This window comes from Maylandia zebra, linkage group LG9 (genome assembly GCF_041146795.1).
Source record: "Maylandia zebra isolate NMK-2024a linkage group LG9, Mzebra_GT3a, whole genome shotgun sequence".
NCBI classification, from domain to species: domain Eukaryota; kingdom Metazoa; phylum Chordata; class Actinopteri; order Cichliformes; family Cichlidae; genus Maylandia; species Maylandia zebra.
In genome coordinates this window covers 27,511,299-27,529,346 of record NC_135175.1, presented here as the reverse complement: position 1 = coordinate 27,529,346, position 18,048 = coordinate 27,511,299, and the positions used below count along the sequence as shown (strand labels likewise).

Below are 18,048 nucleotides of genomic sequence, written 5' to 3'. Positions count from 1 at the left end.
AAGGATCCTGGGGTTATTTGTCTCTCAGAAACAGTTCATAACTTCCCTTCAACTCATTCATGTCACCTAAAAGGTAAACCTGTTTCTCCATCACCTGTTCAGCTCTGATGATCCAGTAAGGACATCTCCTGGTTTCATCTTCATGTTTCCCTCTCACCAGATAACCAAACCATATCATGACCAGCAGCTTTACAGCTGTGGCTCCAGCAAACATCAGCTGATACTAGAAATTAATATTAAATAAATTCTAACAACAGCTGATCAAGCTTAAAAGTGCTGCTGTTGTTTAGCGCGACATCCGCTGGTTTCCTCTTTCTGGCGCAAAGTGAGCGATAAACAAACAAGAGAGCCGATCAGCTGATCATTGATCAGTTTCATGATTGAAGTAGAAACGGGAGAGGGAGGGAGAGAATGAAAGAAGAAGAGGCAGCTGTGCAGCAAAGACACAGGAAAACTCCAGCTTTGTGTCTTTTTCATTGTAGCTGATTTACGGGACAAACTGTTCCTTTTCACCTCAATAAGAAACACGTAATATTTTCTCTGAATACCAGGCGGGACGGTTGGCAACTCTAATAACTTATGAACAAAATAAAGTTCAACATCATTAACTTCATAGCACCACCCAGCTGTATAGAAACTCCGTCATGCTAGCTAGCACGCAGTACGGAAAAAGTCAGAATAACGAAAATAAACTGCACCTAAACCTGGTTCATATCTGACCCAGAGAGACTGCAGGTCATAACTTCTTACCTGAAGTTCAGTTCACACTTGGACCGGTGGCCGCCTCGGGTCTCTTTTCCTTCTGCGTCCCTTTTCCTTCATCCACCTGCTGCCTCCACCACTTGCTAATGTTACTGAATCTGTGGAAGCTCCGCGATAGCCACCACACGAAGTAACGAGTAACGACCCTATCTAAATCCCAGTAACGACTAACGCGTTCCTGATTTTGGCATAATAACTAGTTACCGTGCTCGTTACCACAATAATAACGTAGTTACTGTAACGCGTTACTTAATAACGCGTTAGTCCCAACACTGTTCTTTACACACTTAGTTAAAAAATGTTAGCTAGCAGTTAAAAATGTTCAAACAAAGAAATTTTAGTATTTGAAAGAATAGGAGTGAAAAAATAAGAGGATGTTGGAAACTGAGAAATTAGCTGTAACTGTAAACTGAAGACTTAAGCAGGGGTGTCGAACTCCAGGCCTCGAGGGCGGGTGTCCTGCAGTTTTTGGATCTCACCCTGGGTCAGCACACCTGAATCAAATGATTAGTTCATTACCAGGACTCTTGAGAACTTCAAGACATGTTGAGGAGGTAATTTAGTCATTTAAATCAGCTGTGTTGTATCAAGGTTACATCTAAAACCTGCAGGACACCGGCCCTCGAGGCCTGGAGTTCAACACCTGTAATTTTAGGTATCGCAGTGCTTATATGCAATGAACACTTACACCAGACAGCTGTTAAGTATAAGTAACATTTCACATTTGGTAGTCTATCAATTTCCCATTGTTTTAACATAACTAAACATTTTTTTAAAGTAGGTTTGTTTTAGGTCTGTGTAAGGCCCTAAACTAGCTAAAGTTGTTATATATTGCAGCATCCTGTCCTGTGACTAAACAGGCTAATCAGTTTCAGAGTCTATTTTCTGCTTTGAGACCTATAGCTCAAAGCGTATGAAATTCAGTGTTCACTGATGAATACATCTAAGACTGACTTGTAACAAAGAGGACACAAGCAGGCCTTCAATGCAAGCATCTTTTGATGAATATCCTTTTGTGAATATAAGCTATTATGCAGATATATCTACAGTCAGCTTCTTAATGTTTGTGCAGCTAACATTAGCTCAGAAAGAGTCAGTCAGAAAGACTCCTGCTGGTGGGATGCTCCTCTCTTTGCTGGCCTGGCCTTTAGACCCACAAAGAATGGAGGATGAAAGGAGAAAGCACTCTGTTTCCTTGGGCACCTCTATCTCTTGCTCTCTGTGATAATCCTGTCTTTATGCCCGAGGGCCTTGATGGCCACCATGATGGCTCTGCCACATGCTCCTCGCTGCTGCTCTCAATTACGACCCAGTCTTTGTGCAGCACATACCCAGTCAACACCACCGTTTCCAACATTTTCTTCTTTCTTTTCCCCCCCCAAAAGCCATTTTATACACCATATGTCCTCTTTGACTGGGAAGCTAAAGGTTGCCTGGGGAGTTGGGAGCAGAAGGGGAAAAAAAGAGAAGCCGACTGCAGACTATTTTCCTCTTTGTGCAGACTCACTTTTCAAATGCAAAACCTAAGCAAATGTTATTACTTCAGTTGCCACTGAAACTAACGGTTTCATGACTCCTCCATCACTAACAAATCGGCGTATTCTTGTGCGTCTGCTGTGTTTCAGTGCGACATTTCCAATCCTTATTATATAACAGAGAATTGCATGTAATTTCTCACACGAAACAACCAGCAGTGCAGGAGAAAGCAGCGAGGTCAGTTTGCCCCAAGGCAGGACCAGAGCAGCAGTTATTAATAACAGAGGTACAGGCAAAGAGAGCATTGCACTCACCTGGTGTCCACTGGGAACCGGGAATAGTAAACCGCCTCTTATACACCTGGAGAACATGCCAGAGCAGCAGTATTTGTGTATGCGTGTACATTATTATTTTTTATTGCTATTTTGATAACATGAATATATTTTTTTATTTTGTTTTTTTGGGACAAACAACTAGTCTATTCATGCACAGGGAAACACCAGTGCAACACATCCCCAAGTTTTAGCTGCTTGTTTTGACCCTGGAGCTTTTACTTACTATGCTAAATAAGTGATAACACTCTAGCATGGATTACCAGATGGACAAAGACTGCTGTAGGCCTGCTGAGCCTCCACAATGTTTCATACTGTGTGTCAGTTGCGGTAATTTGATTTGTTTGGAATCCCGGCATTAAATGAAACCATCAAGGCTCGAAGATGGCCTTGGCATTATCACTTGTCATGTTTACCAATGACAGTTTACGTGGCCAAATAAATAGATAACAACAAATAGATAATTCCCTAAATAAATTTGATTTATCTACATGATGGACTTTAGTTTGACTTAGTTTAGCTTACCCCACTAACTACAAGGATATGCACCTGTCTTACTTTATGACAGGTGGGGTGACCTTCTGTCCCCGAGTACCCTGAATCTGTTTAGTGGAAGAAAATGGAGGGATGGATAGTTAATTTCTTATTTAGCATAGTAAGTTCATTTCTCAATATTAGGCTAAAAAAGATTTGGTTGTTGTGATACAATATTAGATACCATGTTCTAAGGATGGTTTTATTAATGTGTAGTAATATTCCCTCCTGTTTATTTTTGATATTTCTTTGATTTTTTTTTTCATTTCATGTTGTATTGTTTCAAATAAGTGTGTGTGTGTGTGTGTGTGTGTGTGTGTGTGTGTGTGTGTGTGTGTGTGTGTGTGTGTGTGTGCTGAAGAACTCTTGTGTTCGAGGACTCAGATGCAGAAAACTGGGACACAATGGGAATCTTTCATCCAAAACGGGCAGCGCTCTCACAGTGAAAAAGTCAGTGAAGTGACTATTTCCAGCCAGGGACTTACAAAAGTCCAGAAACAAGCAAAGGTCATACATGAGGAAGAGATTTAACATGAGAAAGGGGGAACTGAAGGGTAGCTAATGTTGTACATACTGGGTTTCTATCCACTCAAAGTCAGCCAACCAAAAATTAAGAATTGCCTGGCTCTGTTTGAATTGTCCAGTTTTTCACTCATATGGCGTTTGGACTAACTAGGGAACAAGTGCAGACAGCTGATGATACATTTGCTCCAGATATCTGTCACCAAAACAATAGCAGAACATCTGCATCATACTTGGGGCCAGGGATAACTCAGGATTGCTATGTCTGAATGATTGCACAGTGCAATTGAAACTTATCTCCCCACAGCATTTAAATAAAAATGATAAGAACTGCATCTGCACACAAAAGCATAATAGAACCTGCGTGGTACGTGTGATGATTTTGTAGTGCACTACAGTGGAAGTTTACAGATGAGATTTTGAGCACCACTATAAAATGGTGTGGGCATGATATAGGGCACTATATGGTGAACAGGTGGACAGTTTAAACACACAGATGGAAATAATAAGACTGTAAGCCGGTTACAGTCCTGTGATAAAGCTGCTAGTTCTGCCTGTCTTTTCTTCTGCTATGACATTCAGAAATATCCACAGTTTTTTTTAACGCTTATGGATCAGTAAATTTTGCCTTTCCTTTGGTACCTGCTGCTTCTCCCACTTTCAGTTTGTCACAGGTGCAGTTTTTTTTTTATTGCTTTCTGTCATTAGTTTTTTGTCTTTTTGTTAAATTACATAAACCATGAACTCTGTCTTTTATTCTCCCCAAAAAGTGATATGTCAACATTGACGGCATCTTCTGCCACCTGCTGTTTTGTGTATTGTTTAGTTACAGCAAGACATGGTTCAACCAAGGTGTTACTATGGAAACCACACTTTTGCCTGGTCTCAAAACTGAGCAGTATGGGACAAGGTGTTTGTATGAGTTCCAGCTCATGTGAGCACAGAGTATGCTAACTGCCATCTAGGACTAGGTTGCTAATGTATGAAGCCATAACTAATTTTACATTAGTCATCAATCTAAACTACATAGAGATCTGTAACCTTTATAATATATCGTATTATTTAATTAGTTTAGTCTGTTACTCTTACTGTGTTGGAGCAACTGTAACCCACATATTTTCCTTAAGGATTATTCAAGTATTCTGATTCTGATCATTAGTGGTTGGTGCAACTCTACTGTATGATATGATGGAAACCACAGAATCGTACCAAATATCTAATCAACAACTCTTTTACATACAGGTTTGTCATCAGTCAAAATGCCTTATTATTAACGTTAAATTACAAAAACAAGTTGAATAAGATGTGAAGAGGGTTGTTCATTTAAAAACAGGCTGCAGATAACAGTGTTCTCCAGACCATGACACTTTAACAAAGTGGCACCAGGGGCGAAATGCATTAACAAATCATTGGGCACTAATTAAAGCCTTAATAGCCAATGATCAGCTGAAACTTTCATCATCTACACCCTGAAACAGATCTCAGTCATGAATCACCAATCAGCCACAACACTAAAATAGATGAGGTGAATAGCTTTGCTAGCATAGCTCCTGCCAGTTAAAATTTAAAGCCAAATTCTGACGTGTAGACAGCTGAGGTTTAGAGCATACCCAAAAGGTCTTGTGGGGTATCTTTGCTATAAAGTGATTATAGCTTAGGAGGTAGAGCAGGTCATACACTAACTGAAAGGTTTGTGGCTCGACCCCGAGCTGCTCCAGTCTGCATGTTAGATAGAAGAAGAAAAAACAACACCGTAGAAAACAGTGCTTGTATGAATGGGTGAATATGGATAGGATTGGATAAGGTTTGTAGAGTAGAAAACCCCTATATAAGAACCAGTCCATTTACCAAGTGGAACCAGACACAGCATTGGTGTTGCGCTGATACACATCAGAAATAAGCTTGTAAAATAAGATAATGACATTTTAAAATGTTAAAGATACAAAAATGAACTACATGTGCACTCTACAGCAAATGATAAATAAATCAGTGTTTATATGAAATCAGATATAATTTGTTGTTATGTGTTTTTATGCATGCACAATATATATCAAAACAAAGACGCAATGGCGGAAACTACGGTTGTCACAATTCATCTGGCTAAGCTTGGTTCCCAACGTTTATGTAGATTTTACTGACTAATATTAACTCCTTAAGCATTGACGCAGACATTTTCCTGATGGAAGAGGCGTACTGCCGCACTTCAAATATTCTTCAGGAATGGTTAGAGGACCATGACAAAGATTTGAAGAGGTTAACTTCTCAGACCACCACACCATACAACTTTCAGGGCTTAAAAACATCTACTGTGAAGGTTAGGTGCCTGATACTACAGAAGAAATTCAGAGGTGTTGTTGGTGATTTCATTGATGGTGTCATAGTTATTTTGGCAGAATTAGGGGGATTTCTATTAGGCAAGTTGTCTTAATTGTCCCTCTGTTGTCCTGCTGGGAGACTTCAATGCTCACGTGGGTAACGACAGCGAGACCCGGAGGGGCGTGATTGGGAGGAACGGCCTCCCTGATCTGAACCCGAGCGGTGCTTTGTTATTGGACTTCTGTGCTAATCACAGTTTGGCCATAACGAACACCCTGTTCGAACATAAGAGTGTCCATAAGTGCACGTGGCACCAGGACGCTCTAGGCCATAGGTCGATGATCGATTTTGTAATCGCATCACCAGACCTGCGACCATATGTTCTGGACACTCGGGTAAAGAGAGGGGCTGAGCTGTCAACTGATCACCACCTGGTGGTGAGTTGGATCAGGTGGCGGGGGAGGACGCTGGACAGACCTGGTGCACCTAAACGCGTAGTGAGGGTGTGCTGGGAACGTCTAGCAGAGGCCCCAGTCTGCGAGATCTTCAACGCACACCTCCGGCAGAGCTTCAACAGCATTCCGAGGGAGACTGGGGACATTGAGTCCGAATGGACCATGTACAGCGTCTCCATTGCCGAAGCTGCTGCATTGAGCTGCGGCCGCAAGGTGGTTGGCGCCTGCTGTGGTGGTAATCCCCGAACCAAATGGTGGACACCAGAGGTGAAGGGAGCCACCAGGCTGAAGAAGGAGTCCTATCGGGCTTGGTTAGCCTGTGGGACTCCGGAGGCAGCCGACAGGTATCGACAGGCCAAGCGGAATGCAGCTCGGGCAGTGGCTGAAGCAAAAACTCGGGTGTGGGAGGAGTTCGGAGAGGCCATGGAAAAAGACTTTCGGACTGCCTCGAAGAGATTCTGACAAACCGTCAGGCGTCTCAGGAGGGGAAAGCGGTGCTCTACCTGCACTGTGTATAGTGCTGGCGGAGCGCTGCTGACGTCGACTGAGAAAATTGTCGGGCGGTGGAAGGAATACTTCGAGGACCTCCTTAATCCCATTGACACGTCTTCCGAGGAGGAAGCAGAGTCTGGGGATGAGGGGAATGACCCGCCAATTTCCGGGAGCGAGGTCACTGAGGCAGTTAAACAACTCCTTGGTGGCAGAGCCCCTGGTGTTGATGAGGTCCGCCCCGAGTTCCTGAAGGCTCTGGACGTTGTAGGGCTGTCCTGGTTGACACGCCTCTGCAATGTTGCGTGGAGATCAGGGGCAGTACCTGTGGACTGGCAGACCGGGGTGGTGGTCCCCATCTTTAAGAAGGGGGACCGGAGGGTGTGTTCCAACTACAGGGGGATCACACTCCTCAGCCTCCCTGGGAAAGTCTATGCCAGGGTGCTGGAAAGGAGAGTTCGTCCACTAGTTGAACCTCGGATACAGGAGGAACAATGCGGTTTTTGTCCTGGTCGCGGAACACTGGACCACCTCTTTATCCTCTCGAGGATACTTGAGGGTGCATGGGAGTTTGCCCAACCAGTCTACATGTGTTTTGTGGACTTGGAGAAGGCATTCGACCGTGTCCCTCGGGGTGTCCTGTGGGAGGTGTTGCGGGAGTATGGGGTGTCTGGCCCATTGCTACGGGCCATTCGATCCCTATACAACCGCTGTAAGAGCTTGGTTCGCATTGCCGGCAATAAGTCGGACTCGTTCCCATTCCTGGTGGGTGATGGGCTCCGCCAGGGCTGCCCTTTGTCTCCGGTTCTGTTCATAATTTTTATGGACAGGATTTCTAGGCGCAGCCAAGTGGCGGAGGGCTTTCGCTTTGGTGGCCTCAGAATCTCATCTCTGATTTTTGCGGATGATGTGGTTCTGTTGGCTTCATCGGGTGATGGCCTCCAGCTCGCACTGGAACGGTTCGCAGCCGAGTGTGAAGCAGCGGGAATGAGGATCAGCACCTCCAAATCTGAGGCCATGGTTCTCAGCCGGAAAAGGGTGGAGTGCCCACTCCGGTCAGGGATGAGTTCCTGCCCCAAGTGGAGGAGTTCAAGTATCTCGGGGTCTTGTTCGCGAGTGATGGGAGAAGGGAGCCGGAGATCGACAGACGGATTGGGGCTGCAGCTGCAGGAATGCAGACGCTGCACTGGTCCGTCGTGGTGCAGAGGGAGCCGAGTGTAAAAGCGAAGCTCTCAATTTACCGGTCAATCTACGTCCCTACCCTCACCTATGGCCACGAGCTGTGGGTAGTGACCGAAAGAACGAGATCGCGGATACAAGCGGCAGAAATCAGCTTCCTCCGAAGGGTGGCTGGCCTCTCCCTTAGAGATAGGGTGAGAAGTTCGGCCATCCGGGAGGGGTGCAGAGTAGAGCCGCTGCTGCTCCACATCGAAAGGAGCCAGCTGAGGTGGTTCGGCCATCTGACAAGGATGCCCTCTGGGCGCCTCCTGGGTGAGGTGTTCCAGGCATGTCCCACCGGGAGGAGGCCCCGGGGCAGACCCAGGACACGCTGGAGAGATTATATCTCTCGGCTGGCCTGGGAACGCCTTGGTGTTCCCCCGGATAAGCTGGAGGAGGTGGCTGGGGAGAGGGAGGTCTGGGCCTCTTTGCTTAGGCTGCTGCCCCCGCGACCCGGCCTCGGATAAAGCGGATGAAGATGGATGGATGGATGGAAGTTGTCTTAATTCTCTGATGAACTCTGGGCTTGACTGTGGCTCAGGAGGAAGATTGAGGCATTTACTAATCAGAAAGTTAGTGGTTGAACATTGGCTCCTCTAATGTGGATGTTCTTGATCTTGCAAATGAGCCAAGTTTTGGCTGATTGTGCACCACTCAATTTTTGTAACCTCTGACGTTTTGCTGTAGGTAAAGTAAAGCTGGAGTTCATGGTGTGATGATGTCACCTTTAGTGTACAAAGCCCGTAGTATAATGTTATAATAATGGCCCGCCGGTATAACGGGACCCTGTTTAGGCAATATACTAAATACTAAAAGTGGTTTGGCATAAAAAAGAGACTTGAGCATGAATGTGTATTAATAGACAAATGAGGCTTGCATTAAGAATGTCACGGTTCGGGTCAGTGGCCGTGTGAGGCTCCTCGGGCCCCCCAACCGACGTGGCATGAGGCTGGACGGGCTCCTCGGGCCCCCCAGCCGACGTGGCATGAGGCTGGACGAGCTCCTCGGGCCCCCCAGCCGGCGACACAGGAGGCCGGACGGGCTCCTCGGGCCCCCCAGCCGGCGAAACAGGAGGCTGGACGGGCTCCTCGGGCCCCCCAGCGAAAACAGCCACAGAACCAGTGGGCACCGGGGCCCCTGGCACACAAAAAACAAAACCAGCAGGCTCGCGGGCCTCTGGCACACGTGAAACAAAACCAGTAGGCACAGGGGCCTCTGGCACACATGAAACAAGACCAGTAGGCACATGGGCCTCTGGCACACATGAAACAAAACCAGTAGGCACATGGGCCTCTGGCACACATAAGGAGGGCCGCAGCTGCGCAGAGCACTGACCCTGCTCAGGCAGTGACAGCCCGGTGCAGTTCACAGCTGGCATCTCGGCCTCCAGGGGTCCAGAGTAAGCTGAGGGCTGTAACCCAGCCTCTGGGGAAGCCCCGGAGCGAGTAACGGTCACTAATGTTGCCAGCTTTTGAGGAACAGGTCCGTTGTGAAACATTTCTTCTCCCTGCTCAGAAACAGCGGTGGAAAAACAGTGTGAAAATTGTGACAGCCATTAACTGAACTATGGGTTGTAGCGATGCTAGCGGTGGTGATGGCTGAGTGGCTAACTGGAGCGGCAGCAGAACAGGTAATTGTGCCCTTAGCGAGGCTAACGGTTGAGCTACAGACTGGGAAGCTTGTGGCTGGACACAGAACTGAGCCGGAGAATGGCGATAAAGTCCTGGCTCAGAAGGAGCGGCAGAGACACAGTCCGTCAGTTTTGCAGAGGGTTTGTAGACGCCCACTTGGGAAGGATCTGTTACCACGAAGGTAGGTAAGCAACCCATACTGTCTCCCATCCCGCTCTGAATAGCCCCAGAAAACAAAGTCCCGGAATCTGGGGAAGCCAAAGCGTCCCGCTCACTCACCGTATCGGGCTGTTCGAAAGTGAATGCAGACGGGGGGTGAAGTCCAAGATCCAAAAGGAGAAACTCCCGCTCCCACGGACAAAGCGAGCCTAGAAGCCATGGGAGACCGGTCACAAGACGCTGTAGCCGCCTCTCTATAGCGCGCTGGGACTTGCCACCCGGGTTTTCCAGCCACAGGTCGATGAGCTCCTGTGTGGCATCGATGAGATTCTCCCGTAGCTCCTTAGACGGATTAAGCGCTGCTGGGTCCATCTTGTGGTCGCGTCGTACTGTCACGGTTCGGGTCAGTGGCCGTGTGAGGAGTGGAAAGGAGGACTCAAATGCATTACTTATTTAGACGTGAGGGCGATTTATTAACAATACCAAACATAAAGTGGAGATGGCAAAACAGAACTAAGGATGAACTAAACTGGGAGAAACTACACCAAGGAGTAGCAAACCTGAACATGAAGGGAGAACAGCAGGGAGAGCACGCAGGGGATTTCACAGAGTATGAACACAGACGACGCGACGAGGAACAGAGGAAAACACACACTATAAGTACACAGAGAGACACTGGGAAATCACACACAGGTGGGGGACACAGCTGGACCTGATTAACCTGACGAGACAGGGGAACACTAACACCAGGGACCAATAGAGGGAGCACAACCCCAGAACCCAGTATCTAAAATCCCAAAAGACAAACCATCCCAAAACAGCCACGAATAATAATGAAAGTAATAACAATAAAGAACACAAACACAAAGTCACTGAGTCATGGCCGCAGGACCATGACAAAGAAACCACTTTGACACTTTTGTAGCACTTTTCTACATCATTCGAGCAATTGATCAAACCATCCCATCGTTTCAGGAGAAAGGCAAAACAGACTTTTTTGGAAAAAAAAATGTTGTATATGATGTTGTGTCAGTATAAAAAAGATACAAATTACATATTTTAATTGCCTAAGGTCAGATTACGGGTTAGGGTTAGTATTTCGATGACAATGAGAACTTAGACTTAGGTGATTAATGCGGTGGTATATGATGTATATCCATACTAGTTCAGGGTCAGGGTCAATAGTTTAAAATCTAATTTTCCTTTAAACGCAAAACACAAATCCTGGAAACTGGGAGACCAAAGTTTCCTGTTAATCCTATAACAAAATAAACCCAGTGTGAATGTCAGTGTTCAAACGGGCATCAAAGGAGTTAAAGGTCAGTGCAAAGTCGGCCGCTGATTTATTTGCAGGGAAGCAGCTGCAGGTTTTGCCTGATTAAATAGATAACAGCGCTGATTCGCCCGCTCACTTCAGAGCAGGGTTTGTGTTTATATTCATCCTGATCAAATAACAAAGTGTATATTTGGTGATTTTGTTCGAAAGCTACACGGCAACACTCGGGTTTTTTTCCTCTTGTGTCGGCTGGCGTTTATGTAAAATGTTGTGTGTGAGAAACTTGAAGGCTCTGAATGCTGGATCAGAGAAATACCTTTTTTCATATGTGCACATTATCTTGGTGTCATGACACTCGTCCTACTGAGCTATAACTCTCCAGAGCATGTCTTCCATAAAGTTTAAAGTCGGTATAGATTTTCTAACAACACTTGCCTCGGGCTGTGCTCCATTTTTAAGTCTACCAAGAGAGAAAGCCTGTAAGTGGGCTGAGGTCGCTGAGAGACAGTTTAGAGTTTCTTGTGGATTTGAAGTATTTTGTCAAGCTTGTTTAGTTTTTTTTCCTTGTATAGTTACGCATATAGTATACAGCATTATGTAACTGTCTGTTGGCTTGTCCTGTGAGCTGCACTTGTGAAAGGGACATATGCCACACCAGTGAAAAGATTTGTCAGAATCAAAGGGGCTGACCTTCAAAATCACATACAGTGACCTTCTCTTCACAGAGCTTCAGAAAGCTAAGTAAGTCTAAATCCTCAACAGCTCCATTAGAAGGTCCTGCCTGGCTCAGCTGGTCGAAACGGAACAAAGAGTCCAGCCTCTTGCAGAGTGTCTCGTTGTGATGTAGTGCACGGCTAATTGCATCTCTGTCAGACTGATTTCTTTCTTAGGAAGAAGAGATGAGACATGAGGCAGACAAATGTCTGTTTTTGCTTTATAACATGTTAGAACCTATTAAAATTTCAGTTAAGATTCCAAGTACAGGTTTGTGCAATTACATGTTGAGGATTTTAAGGTAGTGTAACTCAGCGGTCCCCAACCCACGGGCCACGGACCGGTACCGGCTCAGTGGCCGCGAGAGTTAATCCTCGCGTGTGAAATTTATGGTTTTCAGGGTTTTTATCGTTTTTTAGCGTTATTCTTTAGAATCCTTATCGTTAACTCAGTTTCCCTGGGTCTTTTCCCATGTGTTATGAATAAATCTTCCTTTTTTTTGGTACTGGTACTGGTTTTATTTTGTTGCATCTATCCGCAACACCTTAAAAGCCGGTCCATGAAAATATTGTCAAACATAAACTGGTCCGTGGCGCTAAAAAGGTCGGGGACCGTTGTTGTAACTTTACTGTACTTTTAAGTGAAATTTGTAGATCAGACAATAACATACAGCTCATAATGTACTTGCTTTATCTACCTTCCTCAGTTCAACTCTTTTAATTTGAAAAGCTTCTATTTAGAAAACCATCCAAAAAAATCCCGTCTGACACAAATCAATCAATCACTCAATCAATAAATCAACAAAAGGGTAAATGACTTTCTTCAACAGCGGGTTTTAGTTGGCTTTACTACACTTTGTTTACTCCGTGGTCTTTTTGTTGTTTTCGGGTTTTGATTTCCTTGCAAATATAATTGAGTTTAGACTTGAGGTTTTATTGTTGTTCCAAATGTTTCAAGTTTTGATTTTTGTGTTTGTTGAATGTTTCGGTTCTTGTTTTGATTTCTTTATTCTAGCAGATTACAAGCTTTATTTTTTGTGTCCATTTTTGAGTATTTGCTTCCTGTTGTTTCTTGTGGTTTTTTGTAATGCCAAGTTTCAGTTTTACATCCTGTGTTTTGGTTCATTTCATTGTTTCTTTTAGTAGTTCCCTCAGTGATTCTTTGTTTTCTTTCTGTTACTTTCTGATTTATTTGAAGATTGAGTTTTCTGTCATGTCCTTTGCTAGTTATACCACGTGTGTTCTACTGTCCAATCAAACCTGTGTGTATAAATAGTCCCGTCGTCACAGGGAAGCGTCTGTTGTGCTTCCTTTTTTGCACTTGATCTTTTTTCATGTGTGTTGGTTTTCACATTGATGTCGTGAACTTTTTCTGCCTGAACTAATGGCCTTGTTTTGCATTCAAACCTCCACACTCAACTTTTCTGATATACAATATGCTTAAGAAAGAATGATACAATTTCAAAGTGCTTCAATTCCACAGCTGTTCACCATAACAATCAAATCGTGAAATGTTAGAAAATCATGTAAAGCTCTAGTTGAGTCCAAGAATAAAAACATGGAGGTAGAAATGACCCTAATAGATCTCTTTTAATGTCCTTCCATCTTGCAGGGGAGTGGTTCGAGTGGACATTAATCTACAGGATGTTGATATCGACCAGTGCTCCACTGATGGCTGGTTTGCTGGAACCCATCGATGCAACCTGACCACTATGGAGGTGAGTGTGCCAAGCATAGGGGCTAGATTGATTTGCTCAGTTAAACTGAACTGTAATCCACACCTACTGTGTCACATCTACACAAGGCTCCAAATGGAAAACCAGTAAATCTGTATGTCTTGTGACAAATGTGGGGATCCGATTCACCTTAAATGATACTGCTAACAATATAACCACTAAACTGAAGTGTACAGTGGATACAAAGCATCACTTGATGTTTATCTATGCGAATATATCCCACAGCGTGCCAAGGCTGCAGGGAAGATTTATGTTTTTGTCACACATGAAGCTTTGTCAAAGGCAGCTGCAGCTCGTCTCAGCTATTACCTCTGTCAAGGTTGCGTTGTCATGAAATATGATGTGTTTGTCTGACACTGAATGCACAGCTTTGCGTGAAACTAGGTAGACAGAGATGAGCCAAGTCATTTTGTAGTCATTAGCCAACTGATAAAGTACACAGACCCTATTGGTTCAAATCTTGAGGGTTTCCTTCCAGGGTCAAGAAATATATTTAACTCTAAGTATAGGTGCCTGGAATTGAGACGGAGGGTTATACTCATGTTCAGCATTGGCAGAGTAGCTCTGGTCATTTTTAAAATGAAAAACGTCTTGTCTCAAGGCCTACTTGGAAAAGATGATAAAATTCTCAGTACTGTTATTTTTAAGAGAATGTCAGACATTCACATTCACCATTTTGAAAACTATTATCATTAAACACTGAAGTTAGGTTTTGGGTCAGATAGTCATATTACTTGGCTTGTTTTGGACAACTTTTTGATCTTTAGTTTCTAATTTCACCACGTTCTTCAAGTTAGCTTGAGTAGCTCTGCATCAGTGTGAGCACGTTTATAAAAGCACAACGTCGTGTTTAGAGAAAACCAAACATCTTATGCTAGTCAAGCGTGGTGGTGGAGGGATGGGCTGGTTTTGCAGACATGTGAACTGGGCACTTATTCTGGAGTTAAATATGAGACCATCCGTCCAACAGCTGAAAGTGGGTCATGCAACAGAACATTGATTACCTATTTAAACTTAGGTTATTGCTGGTAAAAATGGTTCAATAACCTAGTGGATGACCAGTTCAAAATGAGAAAAGTATGAAAATAAAAGTGCAAAAGTAAAGATTTAAAGTTTCACTAATTAAATAATTAATAATGCCATGTTATGTGCAGGTCATTACATTTTTATTCCTGCTGTTAATTGCAGCCCTTTATTTACCTGTCCTGCTGTCTACCTAGCAGGTAGTGTCCTGTGCGTTTCAGCCTCATCCTTAAGACTGATAGATTTTGAAGAGGTGCCGTAGATCAGGCTGCTTCATAATGCATGTGATGTAATGGATTGCAGTGAGCCTCTTTGAATAATTAATCACTCTCTTTGTCTGAGCACTTGCACCTCTCTGTGGACAGTCAATGGCAGAGACATTTGACATAGTGCCTTTGTGTCGGGTGACTGCGAGGAGAGAAATGCTTGGTTAATGGCATGGATTTTAGCCGGGTTTGCGGAATAATGTGTGCTCACACCGCGGGAGCATGTCAGGAGCGTGCTTGCTCAGAGCCGAATGATGAAAGCTGTTGTGGTTGTGGCACACTACAGGATGTGTCCTGTGTTGCTTGACAGCTTTATCGTGCGGAGGTGCTCATTATTGTCATGCCTGCTAGATAAACTATGTGGACAGGGAGAGCAACTGTATATGTGGACGTACGCTGACCAAGAGCAAGAGCAGCTGCAGCCACCACATTATTAGTCTTTGATGTGGAATGCAGGGGTTGTAATTCATATGTTTTGCAAGAAACTAAAAAGCAAAATCTTTGTGTCTGTTAGAGCCTCTTTCTGGTCTTAAAGTGCATGAACAGGCAATTTGGGGCTGATAGCGGAGGCATAGAAAGCATGACTGAAGTGTAATCAAGTGTTTTAGGATTTTTTGTGTGGTAATGCTGTAAAAAACACTAAAAGGGTTCCCCTGTATTTGCAAATAGGCATTCATTTAGTTTTATTGACTGTTTTTTAAGCTGTATAGGTATTCCCTCTTTATGTGCAGCAATTTGATGTGTAATGGGTTTCTTTGGAACCATTTTAAGATCCATGTAAGGCGTACTTTCTTTGTTTTATTGGAAACAAAGCACTTTGTTATGATGGTGTTGGGGTTGTTTATTTATGTGCAGCATTCACATTTCTTTTCCACCCTCAGATGCTCTTTATAGCAGCATTTACAGCAAACCCGTCACTACTACTTAGTGTCCTTTATGCATGCATCTCGCCATCATTATTTGCATAACAACTACAACTTCCATGCGTCGCGCATCCGCTGTTTTTCATTTGCATCTTAGGAGCTGCTTAAGTGGCACCATTCCAGCAACTGAATTTGATAAAATGCAGTCGCTTCCAGCCGCCCTGCCGGATTTCCAGGCCTCTCTTTCCTCTCAAGCTGCTGTTTGTCCAGCCGAGCGTACAGGCAGCCCAAACTCAGATGGAGGCAGATGACATGGATGACTGATCCAACAGGCGCGCACACTAAGGCAAAGCACAATGAAGCTCAGATTATTGACAGGAAAAATACAACAACCCCAACAGCATCCAAAGCCTGTGGTTATTTGAGGGCAATGCTGTCTTAAAATCTGTCAATATTTGTCTTTGATTCTTTAGTTTGTATTTTTGATTTCTTATGTTATATTTGAAATATGTTAAGTTCTTGTATTGTTATTATTAGTTTTGTTGTGTTTAGTCTTGTTTGTGTTTCACCTATGTCTCCTTGTTTATGAGTCTTTTTCTGTTTGTCATGTGTTATCTCCTTGTCTATATAGGTTCCCCCTGTGTCTCTCTCCTCTGTGTCCCTTTCTCTCTCTCTGTCTCTTGTGTCAGGCTTGCAACTTGCATCCCAGTTCATGTGTCTCCATGCTTCCTGTTTTATTTTGAAAGTATTGTGTTTACATGTTCAGTGTGTTTAGTTTTGCTTCCCCCGTGGCATCTTGCTCATTTGTGTCAGCTGTGTCTCCCCAGGTGTTTCCACTTCCCTCATTGTCCTTCTGTGTATTTAAGTCCTCTGTCTTCCTCTGTTCAGTGTTGGTGTGTCTGTTTTCGTTTCTTCATGTCATGTCTTCAGGAATCTCATGATTCTGTTTAGGTTATGTTCATGTTTGTCTCATAGTTTCTCATATTTACCTGCTCAGAATCATGATCATGTCTTATTGTCATAGTTGTCATAGTTTAGTTTTTCCCAGTCTAGGTTTTAGTTTTAGTTTTCGTCCCGGTTTGCTCTGCATTGATTTGTATTCACGTTTTTTGGCCAAATAAACAGCTCACGTTTTGTTACACCTTAGTTTTTGTCTCTTCCGTGTCTGCTTTTGGGTCCATGCCACAAACGCACTGGCCTGCACAACTTCATTTTCATTTCACCATTTCTTACAGATTTCTAAACTGTGTGTGAAATCATTAAACAATACCATTTTGTTGGAAAAAATATTATTTGACAAATGAATATCAAGATGTCACCAGCTGCTGTGCAAGCTGAAGTTGAACTGTGTATGACATAATCTCTGGGGAAGCAACTGAGTGATATGAAAGACTCACAAAATAGCAACCTGCTCAACCTGTTAATACACAGGATTCCTACATAGAGATTGTGAAAAAGGCTGAAGTCACACCTTCTCTGTATTTTCCTAGAAAAAGACCCCTTGCTGCTGATTTTCAATCCAGTTTTGGGTTCGACCATTATTCCCGTTTCCCTTCCATAAGAATGGCTTCTTGACAGCTACTCTTCCATTAGGATAATCTCATTTAGGTTAAATGGATCAACTAAAAAGGTCAGATGCATCTCTCAGGTCCTTTGTCAGGTCTGTTAACCCTTTAAAACCGGTCGGAGTGGGCACGCTCCGTTTTGCGTAACTATTTTTAAATCCCTATAGAACTGCAACCACGTAAGCTAGCACAATAATTTTTTTGCATATGAAACCAGAGGAGTTGTACTTACATGTTATGCCATCAGCTTGCCCTAGGTCACGGTTTCTTATTCGGTTATATTCCAGAAAAATGCTTTGCCGATCCGATCAGCTGTTCATAACACTTCCTACGTTGGAACAGACGTCAGAGCGAACTATGTCTGCCATTACTTGCCTGAAACCGGGAGTGACGTCATTTTCGCAGAAAATGTAGTTTACCTTCGGGGCCTTATAAGCCTATGCTGGTGTTTTTTAAAGTCATGTTTGACTTTATGCTTTCCTGAATAGTTTCAGGGATGCTTAGGACTAAAATTGCACTGCTGGAAATAGTTTATTTTGATGCACATGCTGTTTTTTTGTAAATTTGCATTATAATATTTTTTCTTCATTTTTCCTGCAGTATATAAAAATTGGTGTATCTCAAAATAAAACTATGAAGACAATCAAAATGAATTTCCTGTGGTGGGAAACTATTTTGTGCAACTTTTTTGTATTTACAGTTTTGAGGGATA

General features: G+C 43.7%; 1 protein-coding gene across 2 annotated transcripts in view; it reads left to right on the top strand.

Annotated features, from left to right (window-relative positions):
• The window catches only part of gpr158a (G protein-coupled receptor 158a), a 93,410-nt gene that overhangs the window by 11,149 nt on the left and 64,213 nt on the right, over positions 1-18,048 (top strand). For both annotated transcript variants that reach the window (XM_004551870.4, XM_004551871.4), the window contains exon 2: positions 13,496-13,601. In XM_004551870.4, coding sequence (XP_004551927.1) covers positions 13,496-13,601 — 106 coding nt within the window. The remainder of the gene's footprint in view (positions 1-13,495; positions 13,602-18,048) is intronic.